Genomic DNA, 27,854 nt, shown 5'->3' with positions numbered 1-27,854 from the left:
AATTGTCAATTAAGTAGACCAGTATAGCCGTCATTCCTATAACACAAAAAATAATAATAATAATAATAATGATAATAATAATAATAATAATAATAATAATAATAATAATAATAATAATAACAATCATTTAAAATTAATAATTAAAATAATTTTTACAATTTATTTTTACAAAATAAAATCAAAAATGCATAGTAATAATGTTTATAATAATAATAATAATAATAATAATAATAATAATAATAATAATCGTGATCACAATGGTCAGTCGAATTCAGCTTCCATTTCGACGTCATACGCTTCCCTATTTAACTGAGTCAGCAGCACTCGACTGTTTCGCTCCAGTTGGTGGAATTGGAGCTGCCAGTAATCTATTGCCTGGCTTTGCTCCACGAACACTTCAGCATCGTGGTCCTGCAGCATTCTGAAGCGTCTTACTTGAGCTTCCAGCGACTGTTGACGCTCCTGACGTCGCTGAAGCTCCACCTGTTGATCTTGAATCTGAAGCTGCTGTTGCTCCATCTGAAGTTGCTGCTGCTGCTGAAGTTGTTGGAGCCTTCCAATCTCCATCGACTGCTGCTGACGTATATGCTCCAACGCCGACAATGATTCAGCTTCAGCTAAATAAAAAAAAACAAACAAATGAGTATAACCGGGCAGCATTGGTACGACGTGAGAGTGTGGCTCTTTCGCTGTCCTTGTTGGGTTTTGGTCTTTTTCTCTCTCTCTCGTTACAGTCCGATTGCTGAGTTCGGCTGAGTTAGGTGCTAGACCACAGGGGATGATCTCGCGCAGCAGGTGACCGTAAATTGGTCCTTTGCGCATAATTAAGTAGGGGTCATCAAAGGTTGGGGCCTAAGGCAATTGAGACGGGATCGACACTCAAGTCGAATTGCCGGCAACGACAGCCTCGTCTTTAAATTCGCTTGATTTTGTGAAAATTATAAATTCTAAGTTAATCTTATTTTTTATATAACTGGTTCATAAAACCAAATTTCATTAAGGAATATATAAGTGAATTGTGTGAGTGCACCCAGGATCAAGTCAGCAAGTCGCACATCAACAGTCAAGACTCAGAGAGGAGGTCCACGATGCAGCGTCGTCCGATCCCGCCTGTACGTCGTTGATATAATTCCAGATAAGATTTATAATTAAAATTCTATATATACAATTTATACACTCTCTCTCTTCAGCGGAAAACTTTTATCTTAAATAAGTATTAAATCCATCATTAAATAAAACTACTACTAAATTTTTAAACTAAACGTAAACAAACCAAAATTAACTGAAATTAATTTATTAAATTAAACTGGTTGCCTTGTCGTTAGACAATTATAAAATTATAAATAAAGGGGAAATTCGTAAATATTGGGGAATTTGTTAAATAAATTATTATATATATTTATAAGGCAATTGAGTTTTTAAATAAATTTCTTTTATCACCAGCGTCCTTTAGAATAAGTTAATTTCAGCCGCGTGTCCGGTAAAAGCGAGTCGACCCATCTCTGAGATTTATTTGCCGCGTTCAGAACCAGCAATAAAATAATTAAAATCTATATTCATAATTAATAATTAATTATTTAACCGGGAAATTTTGTAACTGTGGTTCGTGGCTACTGGACACGAAGTAGCCAGGGCCCACCGTTATATTTGGCGCCCAACTCGGGTTTTCTCGTTTTGGAAAATTCTAGACCTGGTGATAAAGTAAAAATTAAATTTGGAAAATTAAATTAATCAAATATTTTACCGTTGAAGAGAGAAATACTGGTATTATGAATCATAAATTGGATTGATACTGTGCTAAATTATATATATATTGGTTGCCCAAAATTATTTAAACTAAATCTATAAAAATTATAATAATTTCTTTAAATATTAACTGGCTAAATAGTGAGTAAAATACTTAAATTTTAAAATATAAAATACCGAGTGAAAAGAATAAAATTAAAATTGAAATCGTGGTAGTGAAAAAAATCAATGAATTCCGGTGGTCTCGTGAAGACCAAGACAAGGTCATCGTCTTACGCGTTGGTCGTACGCGTTACTCGTAGTACAAACAATAGGTACAATACTAAGCCCAGAGAAATAAATAAAATAAAATCGCTTGTTAGTTTTGCTGTAAATTCTCGGGTAAAATAAACTAAGTAAAATAAAATAAATTAGTAAATAAAATTCATACATTTTAGACTAACAGTGACAGTAAATTTTTGTTATAATAAAATTAATTGAATTAAAATCGTAAAAGAAAATTCATTAGTAAAATTACAAGTTAAATTTTTAATAAAACAAAGACAAATAATTTTAATTACTTTGGTTTAAAATAAACCACTGTTTGAATTATTAAAATAAGTTCAAGTAAAATTCATTAAGTGAATGAGTCATTGCAATAAAATTGTTTGATAAAAATAATATTATATTCAAATTTTAAAATAATTTACTTACTAGACTTAAGTCTAGGTAAATCTTTCAATTAAATGAATTAAAATAAATAACTAAAATCTTTATTGTTAAAAATAAAATTCAGGGCTTAAAGTTTTAAGAGTCGGAAATAAAATTTAAAATTATCAGTCATTAAATAAAACAAAATCTGTGGCTTAAAATTTTAGCCATTGACAAGAATTACTTTTGTATTAATTTTAAACAAAATTAAATTTCAATAGACTTGTGGTTATAGTTTATTTAGGATAATCTAAACTGTCATTGTTAGGGATTACTGAGTCATAATTGTCGTCACCTAGTCATTAAAATAAATTCTTAATCCGGTAACAAAGAAATAAATTTCAATTTTAATAAGTGACAAAAGAAATATTTTAACTTATTTGGATTTACTACCGGTAATTAAATTTTATCTTTGAGTATTATTGGGGCTCGTAAGCTGCTTGTCTTACCAGCTAAAATAAATTAAAATTAAGTCCCAATAATCATATTATGAGTAACACTCGACCAGTGACGCGTCAAAACTCGAAGCGTTCGGTCCAACAATCGGGTAGGCGGGAAAGTGAAGAGATAATCTTCGAAGGAATTAGTTCCTCAAACGGTAGGAATCAGAACAGGGTAGTGCATTCACCACCCTCGACTACGTGCACAATAACATCAAGTACTACGATTTCCTCAGCGACCTCGACGATGTCGAATCCCAATCCGTTACCCGGTTTACCTAATCTGATCGTGACTTCGGACACCCCACAGCAAGTTAGACCGCCAGTAAGGCGCAGCTTGGGGAATATGGTAGCAACTACCACGTCTATGGTCACGACAGTGACCACCGCTACATCAATCACTACCGCGACTCTACCCAGTACCGTCGTTACTACACCTATTATTGTTACAACTTCGCCTGGGTCAATTCAAACGAGCGACCCACAGGCCGTAAATACAAATGAACAATTAAATTTTAATTCGACAAATATTAATAATAATTTACGGGCGTCTATGGGTGAAGTACTCATAGAAAACCCCCCACCGGTACTTTCTCAACAAATTCAGCCTAATACGGGATCCGCTTCTCTTCCTGGCACCGTTCCAGTTTCCGCACAGGCTGATCAAGCGACAACTCAAGCTGTCCTGGCTCAGATTTTAAATTGTCTACAAAATCTGACCTTAGCTATGAACGCGCAACCGGTGAACAATCCACAAGTGCCTGTACAGACAATTACACAAACTGTTCGCGAGGTAACTCACAGTTTTGGCGACGGGGAGTGTAGTACAGGTCACTTGAATCATGAAAATAGGGCTGCTACGACCTCAGCCCTCCCGGTAAATTTACAACCAAGTACCAGTGGAATTAATATCGTTCATAACAATACGGCCGGTTTAAATAACAATAATTTTAATAATAATTTAAACAATAATAGTAATAATTACTCCATTATTAATCCTAGCGTAATTCAAAATAATAATTTAAGTAATAATCCACCAATAAATAATTACAACAATAATTTTGAAATATTACGGGATAATTCATTCGCTGGAAATAATAATAATTTCAATGGGAATTACGCCGGATATCGGAATAATAATGGTCAAGAAAATTTCCAAGAATATTATGAGCAACCTGGAGCAAATAATTTGGTAATACCTAATGCTGCGGCGGTTTCGCTACGTAAATGGCGCGATATCAGAGAAATTGTCAGAGCGTGGCCAGTACGTTATCCACAGGGCAATTTATCAGCCAATAGTTTCTTGGCTTCATTTGAAGCCATGGCGTTTCGCGAGGGTTGGCTTATAACGGATTATGTAAAAATTCTTGGATATATTTTTACTGGAAAAGTTACTAAGTGGTACGACGTGTACAGTAGACATTGGTCTGATTATGAACATTTTAAACGGGAATTTTTAAGAGCATTTGGCTCACAAAAGACGGACACCCAGTTATTAATGGAAATCGGTCAGTTGAGACCAGAATCCGGTGAATCATCAATAGATTTTACATTTAGAGTTCAACAAAAATATAGTGAGATGCGTAACCCACCTCCTGAATCGGAACAGGTTACGGGTATTCGCAATCACTTGCCTAGAAATCTCTCCACCTTAGTATTATCTAGGTCAGTGAACTCTTATGATGACCTCTTATCGGTATTACATGAGGCTGCCGTGCTATTAGAAGAAAATAAACGCGCGTCTGAGCCATCCGATAAGTCGCATGCTAAAACGAAAGAAAAATCGCGATTCTCAGCAGTGCATTCGTTCCCGCGTACTCCAATTTTGGTTGAGATGATGAATGATAAACAACCACTCGTTATCGAGGAAATTAGAGAGGGTGATGACGGCAAATTAATTGTTTGTGCATCGATAGCTACTGTCCAAACTCCTCAAAATAATTTCTCATCAAATAAATCTCCAAATAGTCGAGTACGTTATTCCTACAACGCGAATAATAATGGCAACTCGAATGCCGTATCGCGTACATTTAGTGAGGTAACTGCTGGTCGTAATTCCGACCAGAACTTTTGTTTTAACTGCGGGCAAAATGGTCATCTGTCTGAACAGTGTATGAATAACAGAGTAGATGTCTGTAACTTTTGTTTTAAAAGAGGACACGTCAGACAAAATTGTTTTAGAGTAAATGGCGATTCATTTAGGCCTGGATTTACGAGTAGTTCAAATTTACGTCCGTTAGCCATCCCTGTTCAATCAAATAATAATCTGAATAATAATAATTTTAATAATAATGGTTATAGTTATAACCTGAATCATGGGCAACCAAATATAAATAATTTTAATAGGGGAAACTCAAACCCAACTGTAAATAATTTTAAAAGAAATGATAATCGAAATAATCGTGGAAACCGTTCTAATCGTTTTGTTCGTAATAATAATAATGTTAATAATAATTATGATAATATTAATAATGTAAACAACCATGCTAATTGTGTCGAAATACAACCGACCAGTGTTATCGATGTTAGTCGTACTGATCATTCAAAAAACTAGCTTCGCCCTCCTATTCCCCGAGGAAAAAGGGCGCGAAACGTAGAAGGTCTTTTAAACAAATAATATGGGGAAATCGGAGTTCTAGTCGTAATAGTTCACATGAAGCCTGGTTGAATAAACCAAATAAATTTAAAAGAATTAAAGTAATTAATATAAAAAATAATAACTCGGAACCAGGCGGCGGCTTAGAGCGTACTGTCGGTCCAGTTGTAGATTTTAATGTTGAAAATTTAATAAATTCAAGTTCGGAACCAGACGGCGTCTTAGAGAGTACTGTCGGTCCAACTAAACAAATTAATTTAAATTCGGAACCAGACGGCGTCTTTGAGAGTACTGTCGGTCCGGAAATAGAAAATTTCATTAGTAAAAAGTTGATAACTGGTCCAGACGGCGTCTTAGAGAGTACTGTCGGTCCAGTAGAAGAATTTAAATTTAAAGAAGTAGTAGGTAGCAATTTAATAACAAGACCAGACGGCGTCTTAGAGAGTACTGTCGGTCCGATTGCTTTAACCAGTGGTGAACTAATAGGTGATTTTATATTAGAAAATCAGGCGTTAAATTCGACTAGCTCCGTTTTAAATAATAATGATAATCAATTTGAAACTGAAGTCAATTTACCTGACCTATGCAGTCCAGTTTTAGATAAAAATAATTTTCAAGATGAAATTTGGTATGATGCTATCGATGAAATTAGTACTGGTAGTAATTTAGAAAACTTGGATGATGAAGAAAATCCATTCGCGCAGTTTTGCGATATATATGATAATATGAGCGGTTTATCAATATTTAATAATTTATCTGTTTTAAATAATGACTCATCTAATTTTAATAATTTATTGAGTAATGACTTATCTGTTTTTAATAATAACTTATCTGTTTTTAATAATAACTTATTGGTTTTAAATAATGACTTATCTGTTTTTAATAATTTATCGGTTTTAAATAATGACAAAATTAATCCACCCATTTTAAATTACGACGAAATTAATCACTGGGAAGGCTTGAGGGAAGAAGCACAGCCCATGGTTAATTTACCAATGTCTAATAATTTATTCGAAGAAATTTGCGCCGGTCTTGATCGTTCTTTTCCTTCGGTCGAAATTAATGCGAATGAAATACATCAAAAAATCTTAGAGACTTTAGAGGCTAGCAATTATGTTGTGTCAATTGGTTCCGATGAGTCGGAAGAACCAAGTTCCGTAGACGTCCCCGGTATGCCATACCTATGTGGTCTGGAGCCACTTGAGAGTGATGAGGAGACTGAAGAAGAGTGGGAGGAAGAATTTGACCCAGGACTAGAGCCTGAGGGTCCAGCTGTTAGTCATTACTTTCCACCATCGTGTTCTTCGCCTTCGCGCGCGTCGTATCTTCCTGAGATACTCAGAGATAAAACATTACCCTCACGTATCGCCAATCGTATTGCATCTCGGACCAAATTTTATACGGGTACTGGTCCTGTTCCACCAATAATTACAGCTCGTATACCGGTGTCCATCTGGATATTCGGGGTGCAAATAAACGGTATAATTGATACGGGAAGTGAGAGGTCCTACATCAATCAGCGAGTGTATGACCAAATACGTGAGCTTAGCTCTGGTCAATTACAACAGGATGATACGAACCGTCGGGGAGTTCTTCTCGCGAATCATACCCAATGTAAAACCATTGGGGGAGCTCCATTCATCATTCAAATCGGTACAATAGCAGGAAAGCAGTATTTGAGTGTCCTCGAGGACCTGAGCTATTCAGTAGTTCTAGGTATGGACTTCGCTCTTCAGTTTGGGATATTAATCGATTGCGCTACGAGAACTTGGCAATTCAAAGACACTAATGAATATCATCCTTTCGAGTTTATAAATTGTCGCGATAGACGAACTAGTTGTCAAACGTTGACTTCGGATCAACAGAAAGATTTTGATGTATTTTTAGAATCGGAAATGTCTAAATTCGCGGAATTACCGAACCAAGGTCTAACTGACCTCGTGCAGCATAAGATCGTCTTACAACCGGGAATTCAACCCATTCAAATCCGTCCGTATCGGCGTAGTCCTGTTATTGCGGCGGAATTAAATAAACAAATAGACGAACTGCTCGAGAAAGGTTATATTAGGCCTAGTAATAGTTTCTGGTCGTGTTCTCCGGTTATGGTAACCAAAGCCTCGGGTGGTTGGCGTTTTTGCGTCGACTATCGACCAATCAACAAATATACTATTTTACCTGCGCACCCTCTTCCTAATATGCTACGTATTTTAAGTGCTTTACATAGCGCGAAATATATTACAACCATGGATCTCAAGGAAGCGTTCCATCAGGTTTTAATGTCACCGGAGTCCATTCCTTATACTGCCTTCTCTGTCGAAGGTAGGGGGCAATTCGAATGGGTTCGCATGCCTTATGGTCTCGCGGGAGCACCATCAACATTTCAAAAAGCCATGGATAAGCTTCGCGATAGGTTTATCGAGCAAGTACACAGGAGAAACCTACCGAGTTCTTGGACTGAAAAGGTTTTTGCGTACCTGGACGATTGGGTAATTATTAGTGAGAATTACGATGAACATAAAGCTATTTTATCTCTTGTTGTTGAAATCTTTCGTGAGACTGGATTATTAATTAATCCAAGTAAATGTAAATTCGCGAGATCTGAGGTAAAATTTCTAGGCTTTATTGTAGATAGCGAGGGTCTACGACCTGACCCTGAAAAAATAGCACCTATCGCGAATTTCCCTCGTCCAACGTCTCGTAAGCAAGTACGCAGTTTTTGCGGGCTTGAGAATTGGTACCATAGACATTTACAAAACGTCGCGAAGGTTCAAGGACCTCTAAATAAATTATGTAGCGTTAATACAGAATGGAAATGGGGTGAGGAGGAAGAAAAAGCTTTCCAAGATCTTAAACAAGCTCTTGTTAATGCCAAACCTTTGGCTGTACCACAGCCAAATCTACCTTATTATTTATATACTGACGCGAGTGATACGGGTCTAGGCGCGTTCTTGGTTCAAAAGGAACCACATACCGGAAAAGAGTTCCTTATAATATGCTTAAGTAGACCGTTACGAGGTGCCGAAACGCGTTACACTACAACCGAGAAGGAGTGTTTGGCGGTTGTATGGGCCGTGAGGAAACTCAGATGTTATCTTGAAGGGTTTCCGTTTGTTGTAGTCACGGACCACGCCTCGTTGAAATGGCTCCATACTTTAAAGAATCCGAACGGTAGGCTTGCCCGCTGGGCCATGGAACTCTTGGCCCACCAAATTACGATCGAACATCGTCGTGGAACCGAGAATGAAGGCCCGGATGCCTTATCGCGCTTATACGAGGACCAGGACCCTGTAGAGTGGTCCGAAGTCCTCGATGAAATTAAAAATAAGGGTGTAGATTTAGTACATATTCAAGTTCGCTCATGGTACGACATAAAGAAAGCTAACGTTAGAAAATATCCGGAAAATTTTGTTGATTGGCGTATAAATAGCGAGGATAAATTAGAATATTATAAGCCAGATTATTTGAAAGAATATATTGACGATCAAGATGCGTGGAAATTGGTTTTAAAAGAGAATGAGATCCCCAATATTTTAAAAGAGAACCACGATGTACCGGATGCGGGTCATTTGGGTCGCGATAAGATGTATCATCGGATACGCACACGCTACTACTGGCCTGGTATGTATCGCGATGTCGGCGAGTATGTTGAGAACTGTGAAACTTGTAAAAAAGTCAAATATAAACAGACCTCGTCTCAAGCGCCGATGCGCACGCGACAACCTATCGAACCTTGGGCCATAGTCGCGGCCGATGTGACTGGCCCATTTCCGCGATCGAAAGCCGGTTATCAGTATGTGTTGATTGTGCAAGACCTGTACACGCGTTTTATTGAGGTCTTCAGACTTCGTAAACAGACCGGATTAAATATTAAAAAAAGTTTATGTCGTGTTTTCTCACGCTGGGGATATCCTCTGTTTTTAATCACAGACAACGGCAAAGAATTTATTAATCACGAGATTAAAGAGTACTTGAAAGAAACGGGAGTAAAATCAGTACCCACCGCGATCGCGCATCCACAGAGTAATCCGGTTGAAAGAATTAACCGTACTCTTAAACCAATGATTCGGGCATTTATTTCGAAAGACCAGACGTCGTGGGATGAACACTTAGGCGAATTCCAACTTGCTTATAATAGTAGTTATCATGCCTCAAGGCACATGTCGCCATACTATTTGGTTCATGGCAAAGAACCACGGCTGTCGGGTAAAATTTCTAGACTCGAAATAGATAATTTGGATCTTGATGATACTGCGTGGCGTATTCGAATTAATCGCCTTGATCAATTACGGCATAAAATTGAAGAAGTAATGAGAAAAGAAAGTGAAAAACAAGCCGTATATCACGATAAGGGACTTAAAGAGCCACCCAAACTGCAAGTGGGTGATTCGGTATATTACCCAAATCGGAAATTGAGTAAAAAAGCCGACAAATATTCGTCTAGTTTGGCTAGTAAATTCTTAGGACCAGCCATTGTTAATAAAATCATTAGTCCATTGGTCGTTGAGTTAAAATCAGAGGCTGGAAAAATTTTGGGCAATCACTATGTTCCGGATTTGAAATTGCCCAGGCGCAGCCCTCGGTTATCAAAAATTGTTTAATTTTGTTTCAGAGAGAAGAGCGAGACCGCCGAGTTCGCGAACGTATGGCACAGGAGCCAGGGAGGTTTCGTGATGAGACTCATTGCCGTACTTGGATGCGCCGGGAGCGCAAGAACGCTTATCTGGAGGAGTTAGCTCGTCGAGGACTGCCACTTCCACCAAACCGCCGTCCGCCTGCGCCTCGTCCCGTGCCAGTCTCCGAGCCATCCCCATGCTGCTCAGTCGTTGATGGCGTGTTGCAGTTGAACTGCACAGGGCGTTGGTCCAAAGGCTGCGTCCTTAATAAATCTGTGGAGCAGACTGGACGTCCTGCAGTCGCTAGATTTTTCCAGCCAGGTTATACACCACCAGGGCGCCCACGCTCGTCCAAGGAGGTTACTGAGGCTGTCAAGAAGACTCGTTGGAGCCTTATGTGGAATGAGGAGATGACTCCCGAGGTAGCCGAGGAGCTTACCAATTTTGTACCAGTAAAACTCACTCCAGGAGGTCCGTCAACTGGTCCACTCGAGGCCAGCGTTATTGCTCCGGCAATCAAATTGGTTCATAATGAACCAGGTTCAGGAGCCGACTTGCTAACTGATGATGGGGAGTCTGGAGAGCAATCGGATGATCCTGACCTCCTCGTGATTGACGAAGAGGTGGAGGTAGACCCGGCCGTGCCTATTGAAGAGTAGTCATCAATTAAAATGCTATCCATGTAAAATTTGGACAAAGAGAAAAAAAATATATAGTTTGACTCATAAATTTTAACCTTAACTCTTCCCCCTCCCTTTAATTTATCAGATTCTCTGTTTCTTTCAGCTTCCGAGCCCCAATCTCAAGTCTGGCGACGGGGGGTATAACCGGGCAGCATTGGTACGACGTGAGAGTGTGGCTCTTTCGCTGTCCTTGTTGGGTTTTGGTCTTTTTCTCTCTCTCTCGTTACAGTCCGATTGCTGAGTTCGGCTGAGTTAGGTGCTAGACCACAGGGGATGATCTCGCGCAGCAGGTGACCGTAAATTGGTCCTTTGCGCATAATTAAGTAGGGGTCATCAAAGGTTGGGGCCTAAGGCAATTGAGACGGGATCGACACTCAAGTCGAATTGCCGGCAACGACAGCCTCGTCTTTAAATTCGCTTGATTTTGTGAAAATTATAAATTCTAAGTTAATCTTATTTTTTATATAACTGGTTCATAAAACCAAATTTCATTAAGGAATATATAAGTGAATTGTGTGAGTGCACCCAGGATCAAGTCAGCAAGTCGCACATCAACAGTCAAGACTCAGAGAGGAGGTCCACGATGCAGCGTCGTCCGATCCCGCCTGTACGTCGTTGATATAATTCCAGATAAGATTTATAATTAAAATTCTATATATACAATTTATACACTCTCTCTCTTCAGCGGAAAACTTTTATCTTAAATAAGTATTAAATCCATCATTAAATAAAACTACTACTAAATTTTTAAACTAAACGTAAACAAACCAAAATTAACTGAAATTAATTTATTAAATTAAACTGGTTGCCTTGTCGTTAGACAATTATAAAATTATAAATAAAGGGGAAATTCGTAAATATTGGGGAATTTGTTAAATAAATTATTATATATATTTATAAGGCAATTGAGTTTTTAAATAAATTTCTTTTATCACCAGCGTCCTTTAGAATAAGTTAATTTCAGCCGCGTGTCCGGTAAAAGCGAGTCGACCCATCTCTGAGATTTATTTGCCGCGTTCAGAACCAGCAATAAAATAATTAAAATCTATATTCATAATTAATAATTAATTATTTAACCGGGAAATTTTGTAACTGTGGTTCGTGGCTACTGGACACGAAGTAGCCAGGGCCCACCGTTATATGAGATAAATAAATACTTTTCAATTAATAATGATAATAATTGTAATGATAATAATAATAATAATACCATCATAAGTCGATGTCGACTCAGATTCACTGGCTGAAATCTTCGGTGATGGTGGTGGTTTGCGAGTATGCCAGAGAGGCTTACCCCCATAAGTCAATGGAGCTGCGTGCTGTTGTCGGCACTGCTGCTGCTCCTGATCCTGCTGCTGCTCGGCTTCTTCCAGCAGTTCATCGATGTCAAGCTGATCATTCAGCACATCATCGATGATTGTGTCCATCGACTCATCCACATCGTACCACCCGGTTGACTCCATCAGCTCGTTGACCAGCGATGGAGATGGTACAGCTGTTGGTGAGCCCAACATCGCTTGATTTTTGAAAAAATGTATAGCGCGCTCTTTAATTAGCGTGTAATTCGATGCTGATGGTTCCTCCGCCGCATCATGGGTTAACTTGAACCACCAATGACTGTCTGCCCAAGTTAGCCAGGTCGGAGTGTCACCGCCAATAATGAAGATGTGGTCCCACAACCACTCAGACTTGATGGCCGTATGCTCATTTTACATACACATCCCGACCTCACGATCCACTTCCTCAAAAATAAGGAAGTGTGAGTGGCTGCCGATCCACTCATCAGGGATGTAACATGAGTTGATAACGTTGCCCATTTTTTTTTATTCTGTAAAATTTCAATCAAAATTAAAAATGAGAGGAAGATAATAATAATAAGAGTTTTAAAATATAGTTCTGATGAAATTACTTACATTTTTTTTCTTGAAGAATCAAATAAAAACCAAGTATTCACAGCTTCACACTAATAATACACACACTACACTTTGAATAGTTCAAAACGAATTTTAAATAAAACTTTTTTAGTAAAAAATTTTACTTAATCACACACACACACTACACTGCTAATTAAAAAAAACTGTAAAAAGCAAAATTTTACTTAGTACACACTACACTTTTTAGTATTGAGTAGAAGATATGTTATATATCATTAAAATGCAGCCATTTATACACAAGAAATCCCTACTTAACTACTATAAAGACAACCCATAATTATCCTGTAATGACCAATAGCTGTGACGTTTTGGTAAAAAAGTTGACGAAAACCTTATCACTATTTCCACTACCATCATAATAAATTTTGAGCTCCACCCAAAATAATTTTTCTATAAAATTCATATCTTATGAAAACAATGCTTAAATAAATTTATATACATATATCTTAATGATTTTTTTATTTAAATTTTAATAAAATTATAATTGAAGCTTTTCCATATAAAGAAATACAAATTATTAAGCTTTTAAATAAACTATTTCAACAGATCTCAAAACTGATTATTTACATGCTTAAGTTTGATACATGAGAAATTTGTTAATTTCATTGGTTTTTAATCTAATTTAAATATTTTTCTCATATACAACAATCATTTATGATTTAATTGAATAATATGTTGAATATAATATTTAATGGTTATTTGTAGAGAAGATAATTAGTGATAATTCGTTTTTTTTTTTAACATTGTTATCAATACCATCAGTTGTAAGTTTTTTAATTCTATCATAAACTAGAGTAGCATTTTTTATATAAGATAAGGGTATTATTTGTATAGAGGCCATAAAATTTTTAACTTTCGTTTCCAATACAAATAACTTATTAGAGGTTTAAATTATATTTGAATGATTTCTTATCTGTACTTATTATTTTAATCTCTTTGAATCAGTTAAGAGACAATAAAAAAATATTTTTTTATCAAATCATATCTAAAAAAATATAGAAACTAATTATTTTTTATAATTTCACATAATTATGATAGTGCATTAGATTATTTAAATCTCTTGGAATCAGTTAAGAGTGGCAATAAATAAAAAATCTTTTTATCAATTAACATTTAAGAAATTGTTAAATATAATCATTTTCATAATTTCCAGTAATTATGTTGAAGTGATTTATTGCTACACATGTATGTACATCCAAACATTCAATTAGAAAATTTTTTTGAGATAAATTATCAAAAGAAAATAATAATAATAATAACGATAAATATATACAACTCAAAAAATATCATTGATGAAGAAAATAAAATGCATCCGTTTAAGAACCCTTATCTTCAAATTTATACATTAAAATTTTTTAAGAATGTGTCATATTACTAAACATTTAAAAGAGAAATTGTTTTCCTAGAATTGATATAAATAATGATAACTTCAAGATTGCCCATTGGTCAGAAGTTTTATCATTGTCTATATAAGAAAGAGTTATCAGTTGATTTTTAAGTTAAACACGTTTTAATTGTGAAAAACTCTAATTATTATATATTATTATTAATACTGTAGCTGTAACAGAACATCATAATGTCTATCGCTGAATATAATGATGTTCTTAAAACAGTAGCTCAAGCTTATGAACTATTATCTCAGCTTGATGCTGTGAGTGAAGAGAAATGTGGCACGTGGATAAGAATTTGTAATGATACTTGCGAACGGTTCAATAAATTATTATTAGAACGTAAAAGTAGTGTTCATGAAAAGAAAAACTTACAAACTAACATCTCACTTCTGTGTTGGTATAGTGATAAATTTTTACAATTATCTAAGCCAGTGACTGGTGGTGCTCTCAATACCAATAATTTTGTTTAATGGCGGGACTTGGAAAATGCCTTCCAAAATAGAGTTAAGACCGGTTGTGTTGTAAACCGAGGGCATATGGACTTGAGAGCATTTTTAAATGATGCAAAAGTTTTGATAATTGAAAAAATTAGTAATATTCCAAAACATGAGGAAAACCTCAAAGTAAGCGTCACTCTCTTATGCGGTTTTGAAAATGTTAAAAGTGACGTTACTATAAAAGACAATAAATCCTTTAAAACTAGAAGCGATGAAATTTACATATCTACTTCACTTACTGATTGGTTTAATGATAGTGCATATCAGCCGCTATTGAAAAAAGTTGAAGAATTCAATCAGAAAGATTCAGGATGGAGTTTGAGTGAAATTATAAACTTAATTGTAAACATATCACGATACGCTCCACTGCAAGTTGGTTTTTCAACATATGTGAATCTACCCCAAGATATCAAACTCAAAAAGGCTGTTCTTTACATCAAGAATCATGAAGTCTACTGCTTTCTTTGGTGCATCAAAGCTGCATTGTTTCCAGCAAAAAATAACCACCCTGAAATAGTGTCATCATATCAACATGTGGATGCAGTTTTTAACCATCAAGGTACTAGATTTCCGATATCTCTCAAAGATATCCCTTAATTTGAAAAACTTAACAATTTAATGATCAACGTTTACGGTATAGAATCAGAAACTGTAAAAAATAAAGAAGATAATTTAGATAATAATATTATAGTTCCTTTATATTTAAGTGTAAATAGTTCTACTAAAGGAACTATTCATTTATTAATGGTCGAGACAGAAATTACTTTGCATGATGATGACGAAAATCCTGAAAGTTATCAACCTATACATCATTTTGCTTTGATTAAAAATCTCTCTAGATTAGTTAAAAGTCAACTTACAAAATGTCAATCAAAATTATGGTTTTGCGATCGATGTTTAAATCATTTTAGATTTGAACATTCACTTGAGAAACACAAGCCAGATTGCTTGAAGTATAACAAAGTAAGAATGAGATTACCAGAGCGAGATGAAAATAAAGTGTTAAGTTTTAAAAATTTAAAGCATAAGGATCCTGTACCTTATGTAGTATATGCTGACCTGGAATGTACGCTTGAGATTGAGACTAATGATATGCAAAGGCATATCCCTCACAGTGTTGCTTATTACCTGCATTGTAGTTATGACAATTCGTTATCGAGGTTTGAAATCTATCGTTCAGTTGATCGTATTAGATGGTTTTTAAGAAAATTAGAAATTCCAGGTAAAAAAGTTAACACTTATTTAAAAAATAATGTTAAAATGTTACCACTTACTGCAGATGAACAATATTATCATAATAATTCAAAAGCTTGTCACATCTATGGAAAATTATTTAAGTCAGCTGGTGAAATAAGGTGCCGCGACCATTGTCATTTTACGGGAAAATATAGAGGTCCTACCCATAATGCATGTAATTTAAATTATAAACGGAGTCATACTATTCCTGTTATTTTTCATAATCTATCTGGTTATGATTCACATTTCATAATTAGGTCATTATCTACAGTTTTCGATGGTCAAATCAGTATTTTACCAGTTAATAAAGAAAAATACATTGCATTCACCAAGTCAATAAAAAATACATTTGTGAAGTTGAGATTTATAGACTCTTTTCGTTTTATGGCATCAAGTATTGAAAAATTAGCTTCATATCTTGACGATAGGGATAAGAAAATTACACAAAAATATTATTCTGACTCACAGCAATTTCAATTAGCTATACGTAAAGGTGTATTTCCCTATGAATACATTAATTTAATTGGTAAGCTTGACGATACTAATTTACCGGACAGAAAATTATTTTATTCCGAACTTAATGATTGTGATATTTCAGACAAAGATTACAATCATGCCAAACAAGTTTGGGATAAATTTTATATAAATACCCTCGGCGAATATTCCGATTTATATTTAAAAACTGACGTCTTATTACTGGCTGATATATTTGAGAATTTCCGTAGCAATTGTTACAAAACCAATGAGTTAGATCTATTGCATTATTACACTGCACCGGGACTTGCTTTTGATGCTATGTTTAAGCTCATAGATGTAAAACTAGATTTATTAGATGATCCCGAGATGATATTATTCTTTGAAAAAGGCAAAAGAGACGGTGTTTCTCAATGTACAAATCGATATGCAAAAGCTAATAATCGATTTATGGGTGAAGATTTTGATCAAAGCAAAGATAAATCTTATCTCATGTATTATGATGTAAATAATTTATACGGAGCAGCTATGAGTATGCCTTTGCCCCAAGATTCTTTTGAGTGGATACATGAGGATATTGATGTACAAAATGTTGATAAATTTTTTAATGATAATAAGTCAATATGGCTAAAAAGAGAGCTAAGGGAGTCAAAGGGTCTACTTTACGAAAGATCACGTTTGATGATTTTAAGGCTTGTCTGGTGGATTATGTCAACATAACAAAACATCAATATTTGATTAGAAGTAGTAATCCTGAAGTGAAAACAATTAAACAAAGTAAATTAGCATTAAGTTGGTGTGATAATAAAAGGAAATTAAGTGACACCTCAACTGATACTTTACCTTGGGGTTATAAAGTATCAAATAAAAAGATAAAACTAAATAATAATAATGGAGATAAATGTAATTAACTCTAAGTTTTGTAAAAATAAATTTGAATACATAAATATAGTTAATAAAAAGTCAAAATTGTTTGTTATTATTTTTTTATTTATTAATTCTATAAAAATATATGATAATTTTATAAATCCAGCTATTATGTGAATTATCAAATCCTAACCATTTAACATACATTTTACTTCCATGCTTTTAAATTATCATATATGATAATTTTATTAATCCAGCTATTATGTGAATTATCAAATCCTAACCATTTAACATACATTTTACTTCCATGCTTTTTAATTATTTTTTCAACTAGATATACATCTGGATACTTGACTTTACTGAGTTCTTCTGCATAAAATCTTTCTTCTATCGGTTGATCCTGATATTCAATCAGTTTGTAAGTTGTTGGATTCGTTTTTTGTATTGTTTTAATTGTGAAAATTTCAGTCGTCCAGTTTGGTGTGTAGCCCTTTTCAAAAACATGTTTATACTTGCTTACTCGAACTTTATCTCCAACTTTGAATTTATTTTGTTTTCACGCCTGTTCACTTTGAAGAGGTTTGTAAATTCTCTGAAGTATATGTTTTTCATTACCAACAGTTACATTGGCAGGTTTCATTTTTATTGTTCGATGTTTCGTGTAGTTACAATTATCGATTAAGTCTTCAAGTATATCGATCCATTTGTAATTTCCACGTGCTGTAAATTCGCGTCACATTTTATTTTTAAGTGTTCGATTGAAACGTTCACATATGGAGGCCTTCAAATTACTAAACGTTGAGTACATATGAACCCCATAATGTTTCATGAGATCTTTGAACTCTTTATTATAAAATTATTTGCCTTGATCAACATGAAGATGTTTAGGTTTCCGCCTTTGCTGTAACACAGACTTCATAGCGTTTCTGAAGTCACTGCCACTTTTACTTTTGATTGGAACTGCCCAAGCATCAGTGTCGCCAACTGTTTGAAAACTTTCCCCCTAAAGCTATTTCAAAACCCACTAAATTCAAACTAAAACCCCCTGATGGTGACACAAGTATCTCATTTTCAATATAATGAAATAAATTAGAATAGTTATTCAGTAATATTAAATAATACAATTGTATTTTTAAATCCTACAAACAATGAAATGTAAATTCAATCATTTTATGTTTTATTTCATTTACTTACCAGCTTAAGGTCTTTGTTTTTATCAGGAATAAATAATAATACAATATTTTTAAAATAAGTCAATAATAAACAAATATTTATTGATATTTTATATCTGATTATTTGAATTATATTTAAACATTAAAATTTTATTCAACTAATTTAAGTAATAAATTATATTAAAATACAAAAACAGTTGTCTTTGAAAAACTGATTAAATAGCTGAGTCATTTAAAGCCAAGAACAAGTCATCAGCTTCTTTTTGCTCCTGTTCACTTTTTGAATCTTTAAAATCATACATTTTAACGTTGAATAATTTTAACATATTAGGAGATGGATTAAAATTAACTCACGAACCATAATTTCTTTGTAGGCTAAATCTTACTATCATTAAATTTTGTAGCAAATCTAACGAGAGTTTATTTCGTAGCTTACTCTTAACAATACTGTAAGTTGAAAAAGCGCGTTTCACGCTACCATTTGAAGTAGGCACAGTCAGTAGAGCCATTGCAAATTTTGTGACGTTCCCAAACCGTTTGTGTCCAGCAGAATCACAATCATCATAAACTTCACTATAAAATTTCTCTGAAGTGTTAACATTAGACCATGGCTTATTTTGCAGATCATTCCACTCAGATTCAACATCGTCTTTATTACCGTACAATGCAGTCCTATCAAAGCTCTTTAAAATGTCATTTAAACTTGGTTTAACTTGAGATGTAGCTACTTTTGGATGAAGATCAGGCAATCTACTTTGGATTTCACTTGCTAAGACACACCAGAAGTTTTTACATCGTTCTTTTACATCTTTTAAGTCTGTTGGATTCAGATATTCAGCAATAGATCGAAATTCATAACTGAAATTAAGGGATGAAGTGTGCATCAAATGTGGCATAAAATCAAAGTTAACCAGTTCACTGTCCTTTACTTTTTGTAATTGAGCTGGAACTGCAATTTTTTGAAGTAAACTTTTAAACATTAAAAACAAATCTTCAAATAACTTTGTTGGTTCAATATTATCACTTTGAAATAAAAAATTCAATTGAGTCACTATTTTTAATTCGGATTTTAAAAATATTAAAAAGCTTTATACGGTAGACGAGACATTGTATCATGCAATTGAGACGCTGCATAAAATTCTTTTTCATTGAGCAAAAAATAAGTCTTTAACTCTTCCCATTGATCAATAATAGTTTCAATAGCATCATATCTTGCAAGCCGACGTGTACCACTCAAGCCTTGAATTTTTTTGAGTTTCTGCTATTATTCATGGTTTCGTACAAATCTTTATATTTTTCTAAACGCTTAGGGCTATTAGAAAAGTAATTGTGAGCTTCACAGACAAAATATTCAAGTCTATTTGGTAATGCAGCAGCTGCCTTTTCAGCACAAAGATGAAGTAAATGACAAACGCATCTCATAATTATCAAGTCACTTAATTCACGTTTAAAAATAACAGTAACCGATTGATGTTTTCCAACCATCACACTCGCGCCACAAAACCAATACCGACCATGTTTTCAATTTTCAAATTATCTGCTTTTGACTGAAACTTAATCGCTGAATGCAGAGATTTCGCGTCACAATCCACAATTTTAATAAGCCCGTAGAAAGTTGTCACAACCTGTTTTTTTTTTAATTTAAAAAAAAACGCAACATAATGCACAGTGTTTTTTGAGTGGAGCAATCTGTACTTTCATCAACAATTATGGAATAAGGAGAGTCCCCAATTTCTTCAATTAGCTCTTGCAGCATACATGGGCCGAGGACATTTTTGATAAGCATTGTACACTTTGTCCTGTGAAGTTTTAATTTCGACAAATTATCTGATAACGGGTCTAACTGCGGCAACATCTCAATCATATGGTCCACAGTTTCTAATGAGCAATGCTCAGCAATAAATGCAGCAATCTTCAGTTCAGCAATCTTTGTTTTTTCAGTGACAACAGGTTTAAATGTCGAATCTAGTTTTTTGGTTTTGAGTGCTGATTTCTCCTTTAAAACACAATTTTGATGTTTGTTTGTTTTTGAATGGTCAATTAATCCTTTTCTATGACATTTCAACGATGTTCGACAGTACTTGCAATAAGCTTGGTCGATTTGTCCAGAAGAATCCGGCCTAATCCAGTCTGTAGAAAAAAATGTTTAATTTAGTTTACATTTTTTAGTATTTATCATTAAATGACAAACAAAAAACTTTGCAACTTAAAAAAATTAACTTATAAAATCTAGATGATTTTCTGAGAATATAATAGCTGTAATGTATCTTTATGTCGTATGAAAAGAAATAAATCCCTATCCACAAAATAGTGTATATTTGAAAGAAAAGAATGATAAATTGTAAGATTTTTAACAAACCGATACTCTTTTATTTCATGCTTAAAACTATTAATGCATTGTCTTCATGACATATAAATTACCTAAATTGATTTTTACGAAATAATTTCGGTACAGCTTTCCTTTGAGCCATGTCGAAAATCCTGGACAATTGAAGTTTTTTATTATAGAAATATATTTAATTTAAATTCTTAACCTCAAGATTGCCTTTCTCTTTATTGTGTCGAATAAATGTCAAAACAAATTAGAAACATATTTATTTGAAATTATATTCATTTTCATTATTTTAAAGAGATAGGCAATCACTCATTAGGGTAAGTATGTTGTAATTATAGAAACGTTTACTCATACATACCTTTAAGCTCATCATCTCTTTCCCATTTAGTGGTATATTTTTGAGAACAACCTGAAATGTTTTCTCCTTTTGGCATATTAATAATACGTAGAACTATCAATCAATCAACGAGTATAGTTTTATTGGTTTATGGTTCACATTATTTAAAACAAACAATTATTTTAAACTAACAATAAAAATTATAAATTTAGCTGCCAGCTGTGACGACTAGTATGTAGACATATGCATCAGCACCATCTAGTAACCATCAATGACAGTAGTGTCATTTGATCCATTCAAATTTTTTTATAAACTTTGATAGAATAGAAGTATGGAGTATGGAAAGTAGTGCAATTAAAAAAAAAAATTTAATTAAAATTTTATCCCTAAAAATACCCCCAAAAAATTATTCCCCCTAAAAAACTCCCTGTCGACATTTTTTCTCCCTAAATTTAGGGAGAAAACCCCCAAGTTGGCATCACTGCCAACTTGGCAAGCATACTTTGAAAAAATAGCTATAATTGTAAGTAGATATTTATATCCACTATTGGCCGTAGAGTATGGTATCATCTTAACCAAGTCAGCTTGCCAAGTCTCATCAAGTCCACGAATGTCAACATGCCGACGAAGATAATTTTTTCGAGCCTGTTTGTGGAGCTCTTGGGCTATTACTTTCTTTTTATTTTCCATTTTTTTCAAGTTTAGATACTCTACGCTTAATATCAGCTAATATTTGACCATCACGTACTACAGATCTCACAAGCGTTGTTACACGATTTGATAGCGTTTGGCTATATAGACTCAGTTCACTAAGACTCTCTTCTAATGCGCTCACTTTGGTTCTCAATTCGATAATGAGGTCTGGATCTTTACTCGTCATTTTATTCTCTAGCTTAACTATTTCAACCGTTACTTTATCTTCAAGATCAGTCATACGATATTTATTGTAGTCACTAATTGCTTTTACATTGTCTAAGTCTTGTTTGATTGCAATTTTCATAGTATTATATGTGACTGCATCACTTTCATTCTTAGGTTCGGCAACATTACATAACCTTTTTCCGTCTAAGTCAAACTGTCCATCATCTGTCAATTTGAAACTTTTTCCAGGTGGTCCAACACTACTGCTACAGCCTTTGAATTGTGCCTGATTCAGTTGGGAAGATACACGTCCAAATATATCGATACCCATTTTGATGATCCTTCCTTCCCGAATGTTATTTTATAAATGATGAATTATTGTTAATGTATCTCTTAATAAATAATTTTAGCTTCACGTAGCTTTTCAACGATTGAAATTATTTCATTAGAATGACTAGAGTTGCCAGCTGCTTGAGATGCTATTAACAGGCGAAGGCGATCTATGAGTTCATTAGGATCATCCCAATAAACATAATCCACATATTTTCGTTTCTTTGAAACAGTCATAAAGTCAGGTAGCTCTTTACCTCTTTTTTGTGGTGATTGAACAAAGTCAGCAATATATTTAGTATATTTAGCAGTCCTCTCAACATAAAGACTTCTTTCAGATTCATAATTTTTCCTGTGAGTATTCGTTGAAACAATGAGTTTATGGTACACATCTAAATCACTTGTAGTAATTGAATTTTCATTTGGATCACTTTTAAATAACAATTCTATAAGCCCCGGAGATAGAACATGATTTTGATCATTTACTGATATTATATTATCTCTAAATTGAACAGGTGAATTACCAAAAAATAATTGATTATTTTCTTTGCGAATACCAAATCTTGTATCCAAGCCTTTAGGATTTTTTTTATTCAACATATCAATATATTTAGATACAGAGTTATGATATTTCAGTGGTGTGCTTGTAGAGGTTGGAGGATGAGATAAAATGGTTTCATCCAAGTTGCTGCTACTAGTACTGTTCACATTTAAATCATCATAAGTATTCTGACCCTCATGTGTGTCACTATTATCACAAATAGTTTGATAGTCACTATGTTCACGTTTTTTCAGAGAAAAATTTTGCAATGATTCTTCTTCTTTTTTAATTTCATGTTTTAAAGCTTTAGAATTCTCAACTAATGTTCTCAACGGTGTCACAATAGGTTTAAACATTTCATTTGCAGTTTGTTCAAAAGTGTCTTTCTCAACTTTTAATATTTTATGCTTTTGTCTTATCGCATCACTAATTTTAGTTATTTAGAGCAGCATATCTTTCTGCTGAAACATATTTTTATACGCCATGTTTGCACACTTGAATGTCCTTTAAGACTGTGTCAATTTATAAAGAGATGATTAATTTATACTTATAAAACAGTCAAAACCTTTTCTATAACGTCCATTATTCAATTCACTATCCTTGTCAATAACAACAAATTCGTGTTTATTATCACTTTTCTTATCATTCCAGCATGCTGAACATAAATCTTTGAATTCACTGTACGGCATATCTGTATTCACATGATCATAATATATGTGCTTTAAATTCATTTCATCTTGACGGAAAAGTACAAGAAAATTGGCATTGTTGCGTATCAGGTGTTTTGGTATACGCGTATAGGTTTGACAGAGATAAAAGCTATCAATATTTTTGTGTCGCCCCATACAAAAATATGCTCTAACATGATCTTGCTTCTCACAAGCGACGTCATCGAATATCATAAGAGAATTCGGTTGTGCATCATCTGGATTTACAACTGATTCATGATCATTAAATGGGAAGTATCCGACTCCTTCTATAGGCTGTAATGCTGATTCTAAGAATTTATATTTAGACTGAATTAGTGATTTAGAGTATACATAAATGTTTTCAAATCTGAAGCCATTAGGATGAGTAATCAATGCAAGAAGCGCATTTGTTTTCCTACAATTTGATGATCCACAAAGGACTGCTCGAACAGTATTCGGTAGCAGCGCGCCATGATGTTTTTGAATTTTTTTTTCTCATCACCTTGAATTATGTGATCAAAATTGATCACAGGTAATTTAGCTGTCTGTTTTTCAAACTTCATTCTGAATTATTTTTAAGAACACTAATTACTATGTTATTCCGCTGATGACTCAATTCTAACTCAACAATATACTTATAAGTATCGAGTATTTATATGATCGAGATTAGTCATAGATCGACAATGGCTAAGAGCAGACCTATCAGTAAAGTCGCAACTAAGCATGGTAAAGGTTTTGTCAACAGTGTTATAAATAAACTACTAATAGAATTACATGTACCGGGATATCAGTACTGTGGACCTGGTACAAAATTAGCAAAAAGATTAGCTCGAGGTGATCCGGGAATAAATCCTCTAGACCGAGCATGTAAAGCGTAGGACATTGCTTATTCTAAAAATCCTGACAATATGGCAGCACGTCATGCGGCTGATAAAGATCTTGCTGAAATAGCTTTACAACGTCTTCATGCAAAAGATGCCAGCCTTGGTGAAAAAGCCATGGCTTGGGGAGTTAATAAAACCATGAGAGTGAAGAGAAGTTTGAGTATGGGCATGAAAAAAATGGATGCGGTTAAAAAGAAGTTGAAAATGAAGAGGGGGAAGTCTAGAAGAAATGGTAAAAAGAAAAAGAAGACATTAAAGAAAACAAAAAAACTTGTTCCTATGAGGCAAATTATAAATACAGCTAAAAAAACTATGAATGAAGGTGTACTCATTTCACCGTCTAAGTCGTCATTACGGGGTGCTCGTGAAGCTGTAAAATTGGTTGGTGGGAAAAAAAATGTACGATCATCACGTATATTACCAATACCACCACTAAAAGTGGGTGGATTGTTACCACTTTTAATACCAATTCTTGCTGGCTTAAGCGCTACTGGTGCATTAGCTGGAGGTGCTGCTGGTATCGCTAAAGCTGTAATTGCTGCTAAGACTGCTAAACGTGAATTGAAGGAGAGTAAACGGCATAATTCAACAATGGAAGCTATAGCCCTGGGTAAAGGGTTATACTTGTCACCGCACAAGACTGGAATGGGATTATATTTGAGCCCTCCACCAAAAAACATGTAACGCTACCTCATCGAGCTCTTACCAATTTCGATTAATCGAGTATGCAAAAGATTTAAAAATTCCATATTTCCGAGGTGTTTTCATGAGAAATAATTTACCAAAGTCTGGTCCGTGGAAAAAAGAGTCAGCAATCATAAATCTCGATGATAAAAATGGTCGTGGAACCCATTGGGTTGCATACAAAAAGAATGGTAATGATACCATCTATTTTGACGGATTCGGTAACCTCCAACCACCAAGTGATCTCATGAAATGTCTCGATGTTGGTAGCGTTAAATATAATCATCAGAAGTATCGAGATTATGATACCGTTATATGTGGACATTTGTGTTTAAAATTCCTCAATAATGAACTATAAATGGTGTGGTTTGATTGATATAAGTTAGTCATGACTGATTCCTTGACGCTAACACTATCTGGAGCTACCTCCACATTGGAAGCTCAATATTTTCCACCAATTGAATTATCACCAGGAAAAATTTATGTATTGGGACTTGTGAAATTGTGAACATTCAATTCTATACCTAATATTGATAAAGGTTGTAATAAGTTCTATTTATCCAGTGTAAATAGAAAGGCGGCAGATAAAGTTATAAGAATATCAACCGGAAGTTATAAATTACGTGAAATTGAAAAGTATTTAATAAAGGAATTACCTGAGGATGTAGAATTGAGTATCAAAGCAAATAACAATGAATTACATAGTGAAATTAAATGTAATCGAATTGTAAATTTTGAAGCGAAAGATTCAATCGCATCATTATTAGGATTTGGAAATAGTCGACTTGAACCGAACCTTTTACACAAATCTGATTTACCAATAAAGATCCTCAAAATCAATGCACTGCGAGTTGAGTGCAATATTACTAATGGTGCACATATGAATAACCATAAAGTTCACACAGTTCATGAGTTTTTCCCAAGTGTTGCACCCGGATATAAGATCATTGAAGTACCATCCCACATCATTTACTTACCAGTCGCAGTACAGTCAATACACAATCTTCAGCTGCGCATTGTTGATCACGATGGGAATTTGGTGAATTTTCGTGGTGAAAGGATTACAATAAGATTGCATATAAAATCAGTGAAATAATGGGGTTGTATTTGATAAAAAGATTGGTAGCAGCTATAAAAGTGTATCATCATGTCTGAAGCCCATCAGTCATCGTGCTCCTGTCAGAGTGCTAACACCTCAGAACGTGGAATTCCTCAAAAGTCTATGATTAAAATTACGTGGAAGATTGGAAAAATAAGAAAAGTTAATTTGTGCTGCATTATATTACCATGGCGGAAATATTAGACATTCAGAAACCAATCATCTTTGATGAATCAATTTCTCACTATGAGATTCATTCACATCAACCTATGCATCATCAACATTTAACAATAGTGATGAAATTGGAATCAGTATTCAAAATCAAGACTTATGCACCCTACCAAGCAAAAGTGCTCTGCACATTTGTGGAAGATTTGTAAAAGAAAATGGTACCGGCGCAGGTGCAACTATGAACTTAGTCAATATGGCTATTTGTCATATGTTTGAAGAAATGCACTATGAATTAAATGCTGTTGAAATTGATAGATGTAAAACTGTGGGTCTTACAAGTATCATGAAAAATTATATATCTTTGAGTCCTGGGCATGCTGGATGGTTGATCAGTAATGACAGTAAATTAACTAATGACAATGGATATTTCAACATTTCTATAACACTAAGTTACATACTTGGATTTGCTGAAGATTATCATCGTATTATCATGAATGCTAAACATTAATTGATTCTTATAAGATCAAATTCTGATGTTAATACATATATACATACACCTGCTTCCGCTGGTGGTAACGCTGAAATAGTGAAAGTTCTTCTCAATAAGGTAGAATGGAATGTCCCATACGTCACAATGACGGACAAGCAGAAAATTCAACACTGAACTTTATTGCTAATGATCCAGCTATATCAATAAGCTTTCGCACATGGCAATTGTATGAATACCCACTACTCCCTCGAACAACGAAACATGTTTGGCCAATCAAGACTTCGACACAATTGGAAAAGCCACGATATGTGATCCTAGGATTTCAAACTGCTAGAAAAAATGTTGTAACGAAAAACGCCAGTCAATTCGATCATTGCAATATTAGAGATGTAAAGCTATTTCTCAATTCTCAAAGTTATCCATATGGAAATTTAAATCTAAACATTAGTCGTAATCAGTATGCTTTAATATATGATATGCATACTAATTCCCTAACGTCATACTATAATAAGGAATCGAAACCATTATTGACAAAAACTGAATATTTACAACAAGCGCCACAAAATGAATCTATTAAATCTGGACCAGTTGATATTTGTCTTGAGTTTGAATCTGATGAACAGTTTCCGGATCAAACATCTGCATATTGTCTTATTTTACATGATCGTATAATTGAATATAATCCATTAAGTAGTACTGTAAGAAAATTAACTTAAAACATATATTGCATTGAGGAGAAGGAGGAGAAAAATTAAAGAAATAAAACTCACTTTAATTATAGTTATTGTGTTTTTATTTATATCATATCTTTTAACCTACATTATTTTTAATTAGTATAAGTAGTTTTAAAATCTACATACATGTAGAGTTTACATATTAATTGATTTTCAATAATTATCTTTCATGTTTTTGCATGTAGGACAATATTTTTTTTAAGGATAAAGCCATGTTCCTAGAATATCATGGCTCGAAGCTGATAGTGGGTTATGTTTGATGCAAAGTGAATAGTCCATTAATTTTTCATTATATTCGAAATGCCCTGGAAGTGTATCCCATACAAATTTAATTGGTGATTTTGCAAAACGTAAAATGAACAA

General features: G+C 34.2%; 2 protein-coding genes across 2 annotated transcripts; one reads left to right on the top strand and one right to left on the bottom strand.

Moving 5' to 3' along the window:
- Nucleotides 1-261: 261 nt before the first annotated feature.
- LOC128668851 (serum response factor homolog A-like) lies at nucleotides 262-1,778 on the bottom strand. Its single transcript, XM_053742655.1, has 2 exons — nucleotides 1,763-1,778; nucleotides 262-617 (listed from the first exon to the last, which is right to left on the bottom strand). The coding sequence occupies exons 1-2, from the start codon at nucleotides 1,776-1,778 to the stop codon at nucleotides 262-264; spliced, it is 372 nt and encodes a 123-aa protein (XP_053598630.1).
- Nucleotides 1,779-26,879: 25,101 nt separating this feature from the next.
- Nucleotides 26,880-27,473, top strand: LOC128668850 (uncharacterized). The gene has a single exon (XM_053742654.1). It carries the CDS (start codon nucleotides 26,880-26,882, stop codon nucleotides 27,471-27,473), a length of 594 nt encoding a protein of 197 aa, XP_053598629.1.
- Nucleotides 27,474-27,854: the final 381 nt, after the last annotated feature.

Source organism: Microplitis demolitor, chromosome 10, assembly GCF_026212275.2.
Source record: "Microplitis demolitor isolate Queensland-Clemson2020A chromosome 10, iyMicDemo2.1a, whole genome shotgun sequence".
NCBI lineage: Eukaryota > Metazoa > Arthropoda > Insecta > Hymenoptera > Braconidae > Microplitis > Microplitis demolitor.
Note: the sequence above shows the minus strand (reverse complement) of the source record. Positions and strands in the feature narration are given on the sequence as shown.